This window comes from Amblyomma americanum, chromosome 1, assembly GCF_052857255.1.
Source record: "Amblyomma americanum isolate KBUSLIRL-KWMA chromosome 1, ASM5285725v1, whole genome shotgun sequence".
In the NCBI taxonomy this organism is placed as follows: Eukaryota; Metazoa; Arthropoda; class Arachnida; order Ixodida; family Ixodidae; genus Amblyomma; species Amblyomma americanum.
In genome coordinates, this window is record NC_135497.1 from 92,576,948 (window position 1) to 92,589,042 (window position 12,095).

At 42.1% G+C, this 12,095-nt stretch overlaps 1 protein-coding gene across 3 annotated transcripts in view; it reads left to right on the forward strand.

The window, feature by feature from the left end:
- LOC144113234 (2',5'-phosphodiesterase 12) overlaps window positions 1–11,838 on the forward strand; it is a 41,256-nt gene extending 29,418 nt beyond the window's left edge. Inside the window, exons 8-9 of one of the 3 annotated variants that reach the window (XR_013310715.1) lie at window positions 2,119–11,044; window positions 11,085–11,838. Coding sequence is in view for 1 of the 3 variants with exons in the window: in XM_077646208.1 (XP_077502334.1) it covers window positions 2,119–2,378 (260 nt within the window). In the remaining 2 variants the exon portion in view is untranslated. Of the gene's footprint in view, window positions 1–2,118 lie in introns of all 3 variants that reach the window. The other 2 variants (XR_013310714.1, XM_077646208.1) reach the window with 2 other exon arrangements.
- The last annotated feature ends 257 nt before the right edge of the window (window positions 11,839–12,095 follow it).

Genomic DNA, 12,095 nt, shown 5'->3' on the forward strand with positions numbered 1-12,095 from the left:
CCTCCAGATTTCTGCACCCTGAACAACTTTCCCAAAAGTAGATTATTTATGTGACATTTCCTAGACATTCTCAATTTCTACATGATTTTTCAAACACAGAAATAATACCAGAGTTTTACTCCTTAAATACTGAAAAATAAAGTACCCAAAAATGAAGGATTATACATATACTTCGGGCCCTTTGTTTTTGGACAAAACCCAGTTTTACCCAGTTTTTGCACCCCAAACAGATTTTGTAAAATGAGTTAAACCTGATTTCAGGCATGGCACAAAAACTAGCAGATATATTGAGCTTATTCTAAAACGGCACATTCAATTATTTATTGATAACTTAAAATTTCTTGTTATGATTCTTATCCATGGGATGGGTTCCACTTCGGGTAAGTTAAAAAAATGTGTGTTAAAAGCTCGTTGGCTGAACGCAGGTAGATGTGATGATTTATTAGCATCATTTTATCGAGCGCTAATGATGCTGATGGTGAGATGCTCCAATGCTGTTGTGCGTTTAAAATGACAACTGTGATGCTAAAAGTACGATTTCACATGGTACGCAGAAATGCAGAGAAGTCTAGCACAGACCAGAAATTCTGTTCATGGTGATTGCAGCAAAATTGTTCAAGTAAATGAGAAATCTCGTCAGGTGAACAGTGTTTATGCAACTTGCCACTTACACATTGTGCATGGGAATAATAGGCAAAATTTGGGAATTTTATGCTTCATAGCAAAGCACGCGCAGATACAATTATTTTATGCTTCATAGCAAAGCACGCGCAGATACAATTATTTCAGCTGTGGAAAATAACCCGAGAAAAACCTCCCTGAATTCTCGAAAAATTTCCTGAATAACCTGATTTATACCTGGTTTTGACTAGGAAAATAGCACCATACATATATCTCAGCTCATATTTCTTCTTCTTGTGTGTGCATGCGGGTGTTAGTGTTCTTTCTGCATCAGTGGTTTGCTTGCGAGCTGTCTTCACTGTGCCTGTGTATTCTACATGCGGCCCCTCCAGCCATGGCGCTCCCGGCAATATGCCTTTGCATGGCTAAGGTATACGACCATGACATGTTTGTTGTTCACCTTTTAAGGGGGATGCACGTTTCAAACAAAAAACCTAGAAAAAAATTGAATTTTAGAAAACACCAGATTTTGTATCTCTATAAACTTTCGAAATATACCTTGGGTAATTTCCCCCCAAAACAGCCCAGAAGTGACTTTAAAAAGTGTTTTCGTGACTGTAGGTAGCAAAAAAACTGGCTGAAATCTCCGTGAAAATGCGTTTTCTCAAAAGTGTTTTTTGACCCGACTGCCCTACTTGAAGAAAGAGTAGTACCACAGTGGCTTCACGGAGTTTCATGCAGTTTTTTCCACTGTTTTCTTGATAAATTCTTTATGCAGTGACGTTCCTGTATTTTTGAATTAATTTCTCATTTTTAATCTGTCACTAATTTGTCACGACGATAATGAGTGCATTATGCAAGCATGGATATAAAATTCTGTGTAGAAAAATATCAGGCTGCTGAAAATATTTGGAGAATGTCATTGCATCAACCACTCCTTCGGGTAAAACTTGAGAGACTGCAGATTCCTACCGTGTGTACATATTGTTGCCACGCCAGGTTTTCTGCAAGTTTGGTATAGCAATGAAGCACATAAAAAATGTATACTGTAAAAACGACCTGGGATATTTCAGTGAAATGTTGTATTTAAGCATTCAGTGGACGTTACAATTAGCGTGCCAAATTTGATTGCTCTACACAAAAAAAAACAAAAAAAAAACTCGCCTGCAACACCTGCATTCCCCCTTAAAGCTGACGAGCACAATGCTAGGGATTTTTCATGCTTCATGGGCTTGGCACACTACTCCACCAGCATGCAATCTAGACTACTTCCACATTCTAAGGGGGCCAGGCAGTGTCAGTGCAACTTTCAGCCATTAGCACATGCTTAGTTGAGCTACATTCATAATGGTGATCGTTTTTACAACTTTGCCATGGCAGGCAATTGGGTTATAGTGAAATGTGCTTTTCTGCTGTTTTTTTTTTCTCAAATCAGTTACATTTGTAGGCCACATTTCTCGACCACACAGTCTGTAACAAAATTGCACACTGCTGCAGATGAAGAAGAAGCTGTGGTTGGCCTGGAGGCAGTGCAGCACATTCCTCTTGCAAGTGCGTGTGGTACACCTGCATACACCAACTACACCAAGGGCTTCCAGGGCTGCCTAGACTACATCTTCTACGACTACATGCAGCTGGTACGAGAAAGTGTGGTTCCCACGCCGCTTCATCAGCAGGTGACCCAGGAGGAGGGGCTGCCCAGTGTACACTTCCCATCTGACCATGTGGCACAGGTCGCCACGCTCAGGTGGCTATGAGTTGCTTGGCATGAATGTTCAAGAAATCCTCTTGACTTCATACTTGGCCCTGCATAGTGTGGGCATGGCAACGCTCAAGAACAGGAACTCGCATGATCGACAACTGTGCTAGTGAAGGTTAAGATGAAATGTTACCAGATATTGTGATTTGTGGCTAGAAAAATAACATATTATTGCTTCCATATTCAATCACTAAATACAGGTTCTACTTGCATATGCTTTTTGCTCCTGTGCATGCATTACATGTTTACTGATTTAGTACGTGTCATTATGAACCCTGAAAAAGTGCCTACATACATTATTTTCAAAATGCCACGTGATCACAGAGTGAGCAATGAGCCGAGAAAAATAGTCCTATTGTTTCAGTTGCGTTTATGCACATGCTTTGTTGAGACTGTGGCAAAACCTGGATTCTAGTAAACTTTAGAAGCTAAGAACCAATTCTTGTTTTGTCTGGGCTGTTCCAGTAAGAAAATTTAGTTAGAAGCATGCCAGCTAGAAATTGTGAAAAGCAATATACCACTTTTTGAAACTGTGGGCATAATATCCACAGTTGGGAAGCTGACCTTTAGTTGTTATCATGCTTGTATTTGCATAATTCAGCCCCATAGTGAGCAATTGTTGGTGTCAACCTCTTGATTTTGATTGGAAAGCTTAGATGCTCGCATGGATGGATGTGAAGCCACATTAAAGTTTATCAGCTTGAGGATGACTACAAAAGTGTGAAGTTTAGTGCTAATGGTGTCTTGCTAAAGTCGCATGGCTACTGCTTTACTTATCAGTGCAGATAGCTGTGCTTTTGTGTTCCGACTATCATGCATTATAAATGTGAAAGCATTACTAGGCTATATTCGGTACCGGAACTTTCCGCAAAATGTGGAAGCAAGAGTGGTGTGGTGAAGTATATAAAGTCAGTGATTAAACAATATTTAGTTAGAGTCATCAATCATTGACCATAATTAATGGTAATAACAACACTAATAATACCAATTGATGATGTTGACTAATTGGGCTAATTAATCCCATACATCTGATGACATCATGCTTACAACCAATTACAACCAACTTGACAGACGCTGATAAGACGCATGTCGCGGTGGCTGCGATGTAGTCTCGAATAAACACAGTTAGTTTAAACCCGCTACGACACCCTGAGTGCCGGTGTCTGAGAAGTAGAATGATATGCAAGTTTTCAAAGAGTTGTACAACATTCCATATGACATCATATGGACAACAGCTACCAAAGTCTACTAGGAGCCACCAACGTCGCGGCAAACACTAATGCTTTTGCATTTCTCCAGTGCAGTCTCTGCAGTGCTTTCTAAGTTTTTGGTGGAGACGAGGAAGACTGAAAAAGTCCTTCTGGAAAGACTTTGCGAGTGTGTTGGTGGTGACCACTAATTTAAACGAAACATCAAATTTTCAGTTGATTCAAGTGCTCAGAAAACTTTTTGGTCAGTGTAGTTCCCGAGTTTTTTACTGTTCACTAGGGGGAAATCTGGCAGCTCTGCACTTCATCCACCATGGACGCCTGAGGCATGCCAGGAAGACGGCGGTTTCAAATTGACTTCTGGTGGCTTGTTGGCTGTGAAACGCATTAAATTTTTTTGGTTGTTCAGTTTCATTTTACATTGTTCACTGATGTTTTGTGCGCTTTGTGGTGGTGTGGTTAACCAGCTATGTACGTAATTCATTTGAGATCCGAAGGCGCTCGAAGTGAGCTGAGCACAATGTTGGGTGCCTGCTAAGGCTGAAGTTTGTTAGCCCTATTCCTTGGAGCCATTTCTGCAGCCAGCTGACTTTGTCCAGCTGAAGCCTGTGCTACCTACCGGTGCATTGAAAGGTAAAAGAAGGAAACAAAGTTGTTTGCGAATTAATAACTCGGCAGTCTGCTGCTGTGACCACTCTGCACATTTCTCACAGGAGTCTTGGAGACACTTATCTTTTAAAAGCTCAAAGTACTTCAACAAGCGCAACTTATAACCGCCTATTCGTCGAGGATTGCATATCCTTCATTTCAAGGTCTGGCGGTGGCCGTGCATTTCATGTAGGAACGACTTCTACTTCATGAATTAATTCACGCAAATATCCGCATGTTGTACTTGTCAGCATGAACATGGCCATCACTTATGGGTAGGGCAGGTTTCCGCTTCCTAATTCATGTTCTTCTTGGCAAAATCTGTAAGCGCAGCGGCAGGACATGGCAAGAGCGAGCATTTAGTGTGTGCAAACTAGTTTTTCAAAGAAAAGAGAGTGCTCAGGCAAGTTTCTCATGACACGAACCATAGCCTATGCACGGGCATAGGGCGTGAACCCACAATAGCAGACTACACCAATGAAACGTTTGTTCTTCACAATGCAAAAACAGAAGCTTCTATAGCGTAATATTTTAAGTGCTAACAATTCTTTTAAAGAATATTTGCTCTGAAAAGTGCATCTGTAGCACAAAAAAATTGCCAGTGGCTTAGCTCGGTTATGCCAGGATATACATAGCGAGAGGTACGTTTCCTTGGCTGAGCTTGTTGTGGTCATTGTATGTTTAGCAATGAGAGACATTGGGTATACACATCTTTTATTCATTTTGCTTGACAGAGACGAAGACTGCCCGATGATCTGTGAAGTAGCACGCAGCGGTCTCAATTTTGTCGATATAGTATTTCGATTTGGTAGATCCTCTTTAGTATACAAGCTCTGTAGTAGTTCCCCATTGTGCAGTCTGGACGTGAGGGTCCGAAGCTAAGTTAAAGTCAAACTTTTCATACACTGACTAAGAGAGTCCCGTTTCCTGTTAAAATCACCCAAAGTCACACACAACTGTGAAACCGTGCCATAGGCTGGTATACACGTGGCAGTCACATCAATCGTCTGCTTGACAGATGTTCCCAGTGCCACGTAGACTCCTTGGATGATAATGGTGCTTTCCAGAAGCCGAACACAGCAGGCTTCACCACTATTCACTGCGACCGAAGGGAGATGTCTGACAGCGGTGATACCTTGTTTCATGTACACACAGACTCCAGCATTCTTATTTGGTTCAAGCCAACTGTCAGGTGACAATCTCAGGATTGGAACAGTTAATCTTCTCTTGTCTATACCGCCGTTTAGCAGCGGCTGGACTCTCCTTCTCTGCAGGCATGTCAAACGTGATACAGACGCCCACTACATCTCCGCCTTTTATACGCAATCCTGCGCATGCGACGCGGGGTTCGGGGGATAGAGCGGTGTGCGGCAAGGCGGCGAAGAAGAATGCGGCGCAGCTGTGGGGTCTCTCTGGTTATCATGGTATCGGCGCATGCGCACAACTGCTCATCCGCGTGACGTCACGTTCGGCTTTGACGGTGGAGCGGGCGCGCGGCCGCGGCGACGGCGAAGCGCAAGCCACACTTTGCTCCTCTTCGGTTGGCGCATGCGCACAACTGGCCTCTCCCATTTTCCGCGAAATGCTCGACTGGTAGCCCAGTGTAGCTCTCGCTACAAAATATTTTCCACGGTTAGCTATATTTGGCGGCATGAACCTCTCTTGCCATGGGCAAATTCAATGCTCGTTTACGCCTATCTGCTTTTCTGCTAATTTATTGCAATGAACAGTAAGCATATTTTATTACATGACATACTGACTGTAGAACAACACTTCCTTGTAACATATAATTTGCAAAAAATTTGTATTTCTGCAGTCGTAGTTATGCTTTAGGACCAAGCCAAGTATGATACGCTGTCTTCCCGGCATTCCCATGGTGGATGAAGTGCCCTTTAAGAAACTTGCATAGACAGTGGCGCCAGCTTTCCCTCTAGGTAATATTTAGAAACTCATGTTTTAAGATATTGATGTGTGCAAGAACAAACATAGCACACAACCATGACCACCGGAAACATCCTTAAACTGTCAATCAGGACTTGTGCTCACACTGGCAAGTGATCACAAGATGGCTGTCAAGTGGCCACTGTGAAGTGCTCTTTTGTTTTGTTTGCTGCCCTTGGTTTCTGTATGACAAAAGCTGAAATAAGCCTTCGTACACTCACAGTGGGGGCCAAGAGCTAACCACAGTGCATGACACTGATGCGTTCTAGTCCTGTGGCCCCCAGTTGGATTTTGCCACACTGAGAAATTCTTTTTCATGTGCAGCTGAATATTTAAGCATTTTGTTTTTTTGCTTATGCTGTGAATGCACTCCATTCCCCAGTATACTAAAATAACGGGACAGATATATTTTGAGGCATTTCATTAAAGCATGTAAAAGTATTCAAAATGGATTCACAATGGATAGATTATGTACTGCGCTGACTATCCAACAAAAATATGAGCGTTACCTCCTTAAAACTTATGGTGGTAGCTACTTGCAGGACTAGGTTCTCACTGCAGCATAAAACATGATTAAAGGAAAGCCCAAGTGCTTTTCTGAAAAATTGAGTTGAAATTGTAGTTTGATATGTTTCTTGCTCCTTAACATGAATGTCATGCACATGCTGAGCAGAACTGCACCCAAACGACTTGATTATTGAAAAATGTGAGATCGCCACCCTACCCCACACACAATCTCTGGCTGCTGTCTGTGAATGGTCATGACTACCATGACATCAGTGTTCGTGTCTGCGGCAGTGCTCCCGGCACTTGCAGACCACGCACTCCCTGCTGTGTTGCATTTGTGGTTGTCCTGACAGCAAATTCTTTGATTGTGAACTTTTTGTTGACTGGAGATGCTTGGAATTCCTTGTATGCTCAAGCCTCTAGGCTCCTAGATGCCACAGTAAAAGCAAGCGAAAACAGTGGCACGAGACTGGCTGAAATGAAAATGAAAACATTTTCGAACAGTCAGAAGTTGTTGACTGGTGTGTGTGTGCATGCCTCTGTATGGAATTGGAGGCTAGAAATAATTCCGCACAGGAAAGCAGCCATACATGGTCTTGCAACAAGAACAAGAACGCCTGTAAGTAAGAAAATGTTTCGGCTACCAAAGAAATGCAGCAAGGAAGTGATGCTGGTCACATATTGGTTTTCTTTAAAAACATGTTTCTTTTAGGCCTTTATACCATATGACAGAATAGTAACTAATATTAAAGATAATGTCACACAAGTTCGCAGGTGCAATCCTGGATAGAGGGGAAATACAAAAACAGCCACATACTGAGAGTTTTTATACATCTATTAGTGAAAGCTGCCCTTGGTGGTGAAAAGCACAGTTTGCAAGTGAAGCCTGGTTAATATTGCACCCGGAATCAGTCAAACTGACTAGATTGACAACTCCAGTGCATGCATTATGGACCTTTCCCAGATGCGCTCCCTGGGAATTGCCATACTGCTCTCTGCACTGTCATGTAAACCTAGTGTAAGCACAGTGGAAGTGGTAGCACAAGTACTCTGCATCTGTTTGCACCAGTTCAAGAAGCAGATGCTTTGACAGCAACGTGTACCCGATGGAAAGGTCTGTAGACAAGCTCTGATGGTAGTCATTTTCATGGAAGCTATCCGAGGTGAGTGCTGTTGTTCTCTAGGGCTTGAAAGTGCCCCTTCTCACAACAGCTGCCCAATGCACTGCTAGTTTTCTCCCAGGCAGTAGTGAAGCACTACATTGTTGCGGCTGCTAGTGTTAGTACAGTCGAATGCTGCACAGAACACCGGCATGACCAGCCCGCTATTTCAGTCATGCTTGCTCCATTTGCACTCTTGTACACACCTTAGTAAGGTTTGTGCGGAAACAGGAAAAATCGAGCCAGTTGCACCTTATCCTGAGCTGGGTGGCAGATATATGGAAGCAGGCAGGTCTAGCGGTGACATAGAAGTGAGGAACTTCAACAGTGACAGCAGCCAGCAAATGTTTGCTCTTTACTTGCTGCTTCTGTTGGGTGCAAAGCGCAGTGGAGGGCAGAGCATCAGCACAATTTTAATCGGCAGTGTCGGCACTTCTAGAAATGGAATGGACAAAAGAATTCGACTTTTATGGATTATAGGGTCCATACATCCGAACTCCCTAGGCTTTTAAAATTAGACTGACTCTTCAGCTTTCCTTTAACAGGCCTGTTCAGAAATTGATTTCTCAAGCTTATATGACACAATAGCTTTCTCTGACATGATGTTTCATCTACAGTGCACTGATTCAAATGCTGTCGCTAGTTACCACTGAGCTTTATTCAATTTTCTTACTGGGCTTGCAGGCACACGTAACATTCTGAGCGATGTTCTGGAGGCAGAATGTATGCAGTGAAATTATAAACAAAGCTGAAGTTTTGATGACCATTAACAGAATTTCAGCCTGAATTCACCAGTGCCTACAAGTGTGCCTTTCTACAAGTGCCTTCGGTCATTACAAGTTTGTGCAAATGTGGAATGAATAACATGCACACAATGACCTCAGCTGAAGTGACTGAACTCATCTCAAAACTTCAATATTTTTAATAATCAGCAAAATATTAGTACATCCACAACCAAAAACCTGTTAAGTTCACGTAGTTGCATCTAGGACATGAAGGTTTCTGCACAATGGAGGAAGTACACACAAACTCTGTTGCTAGACATGAAATAATTTTTTACCAAGTTTGTTGTGGAAGAAGAATCTCCACAGTACATTTCCATAACAGAACTTCAACGTTGTGCTAAAGGCAGCTTACTTATATAGCTGGCATTTATAAGTGGCACCCAAAAAACTTTGGGACTATGGTCAGTTACGCCTTAAGCATGACATTAACATAAAACCACGTCAGTGCACTCTGTTGAGTCACTCTGTCAGCCAATCACAGCTCTTTTATAACAGTACAATTTTCAAAACCTGTCCTAGGCACCATGCATCAGAAAAAAGTACATTGATTGTGGTTGTTCCTGTGAAAAACCCGCAAGTTCGGTGACGTCACAGTAACTGGGGCAAGTGCACCGCGACGTCACTTGATGCGGGTGGATATTCTGAGCGGCACCTCGGACAACATTCAAAATCATATGTTCCACTCAACGCCTGTGACTGAAACTTTCAAGAAGGCATCTCCTTACGTCCGTGAAACAAATCATATTGTTTGTGTGCGTTCGAGATTTTGCGTCTGTACCCCTTTAAGATATCAGTTCACTAGGGAATCTAAAAGTTTACTGCTTAGGAGCTGTCTGCTGTTGCCACTGGCTGATCTTGGAGTGGTTTGTTACCTGTAGAAGACAATATGCTCATTCGGTAGTTCCCACAGAACGGTCACAAGACGTGGCTGGATTTCAACCTCTGGATTAAAACCTCTGCAACCAGTGAAATTAACATCTACTACAGTGTTTTTCAAAATAGTGCTTTCGCTCCTTCTCTTATTGCCTAGTTTTCAACATGACATCATACTTCCATGCAGTGATGCCTACTGTGCACCTACCAGACTTTACAGCGATGGCTGTTATTAGCATGCTTCATCAGATTTTGGCTGGATGTTAGTGCAAATGAGCCTAGTAACACGTTTTATTGCCACTTGCTACGCTTATTTAGGCTTGTGGCAACCTTGAAGGAGGTTAAAACTCTAGGCAAATTGCACTGTATGCTAGTGGGCTGAGCTCAGAGGAATTTTTCCTGGCATATACACTGTACTACATTTTGAAAGATTTCTTTTCAGTTAATTCAATGCAGATCATTGTGAGAAGCGTTAAGTGCGTGAAGCATATTGGTTCATGTTGAATGAGGGGTGTCATGTAAACATATCTAAGACAGTTGTACAGTGTGCTATAACGGACTGCACATTCCCACCAGGAGTGACACTGCATGCTCTTGTTGACATCCTTCAGACTTCTTTCACGTCTTTTTCCTCCCCATTGCAGAAAGCGCAATAAAACTGCTGCAGACAGTGCGGAACAAAGAATTTCTGGTTAATTTTGAAATGCTTTTACACCTCTGTTGAAAAGTTACATTTTATCAGGAAGACATGAAGCTTGCCACAGTTATTGAATCATCTTAGCAGATAAACATGGCATACCTTGCGTTCAAATATATGTATCAGATTGGGAGTTGCAGCTATTTTCCTGGGTCGTACCCCTCCCACAGGAGCTCATTGTATTGGAAGTACGGCTGTCTGTAGTGATTTAAAACAGTTATTGACTAGCTACTGCACTTAATGGAAATGACATATGGTAAAGCCCAGGTATTCACTGAAAGGACACTCACACCTCAGTTTTGTTAACATATACCCATGAGAACGTAATTTTTGCAAATTGGTGCTTTTTCTGCGGTGTTCTGCACAGCTAAAATGTGGTCACAAATTCTTTGTAGCGAAATTTCTGGACGAAGGCAATATGCTTTGCATAGAATGAGCAAGGTGAACATCAGATGATTCAAATTGTTTTCTGAAATAACATTAAAAAAAAATCCACAATTATCTTGGTTGAAGTTTGATGTTTTCAAGACAGTTAAAATTTGATGACAGAAGCTACATGGCACATATGCACAGATGCTCCATTTTTTAGATCCACCACTGCCACTACAGGGGGAACAGGTGGTGAGAGTATGTGCATGTGAAGTAATTAAAGGCAACTCAGTGTGAGCACAACAGCACACTCCCTGACACACCACCATGGGAATGCTCACTCACCTGACACTCAACTTGCATGATATTGTAAATGCCCAATTGTCTCTTGTTTGAGCTATTCCAGTCATCATTCAGAGGTGTACAGCAGCTGACGCTTCCACAAGTATATCCACCAATTAGCAACATTGTTGATAGTTGTCATTCATTGCCTTATCAGCCTTTTTTTGTTGATAGTTGTCATTCATTGCCTTATCAGCCTTTTTTTGTTTTTTTTTTTCTCTTGGGCTTTAAGCCAGAGCTGGATTGAGTGCCCAGAAAAATGTAACATGAAGTGATATGCTTTTACTGCCACTGGGAGTGCAAGTGAAAGTGGCACCAAAGATTAACAGAAATGTTTTAAAGTCTTCGGGTATCTTTCTTTTTGCTATAGCTATGCTACAGAGTAATTACTGTGAAAGAAAGCCCATAGAGAACAAAACCTTGTTTTGAGAATGCACTTCATGAAGAAACAGCGGCTACCAATCATTAGGGTGTCAGCGGAGCATTTAGAGCCATGCTTTTGTTGTGTCTGGCTGCAGTAATTTTATAGCCAAGCAGCACTAAAATTGACTTCTTAAAAGTCCATACAGTTGTTTATTATTGCACAGTTCGTAGACTCCACACGAGAAAAATCAAACTGTTCGTTAAAAACAGGTTGCTTATGAATGGCCAAAAGCAATCAAAATGGAACAAGCTCTTCAAGTCAAAATGCATTGATGCATGGCCCTGCACAGTTTAAGGGCACACTGAGCCTATGTGTGAGCACTTTGGCACAATATTTGTTTGCCAACATACAGGGTCACTGAATCTGCAATACCTTGGATGCCAGTTCTATCAGAACACAGAGATGCGTTGCTTTCACATCTGATGCAATTCGTGTACACGTTCACTGCATAAGCTACTGCAGGATGTCTAACTTCTGCAATAAAAGTTATGTGCAACATGAAAAGTGGATCTGTGCTCTTCTCTATTTACATTCACCTATCAAATCACACTATACCAAATATCAAACGGCTAAGGAAGCTGAGATAGGAAAGGTTCACAGTCCTATTGTCAGTCTAAGCACATGTCATCTCACCTATCATATTTATTCTAATTCCGAGTGGCATTACAGGAGCTGAATGAATAAAAATTGGGAGATGCTTAAGCTCCGCCTTAAGAGTGAAACGCGATAGCGTTCCCTCGTGGTCGAGCACCCGCTGATTT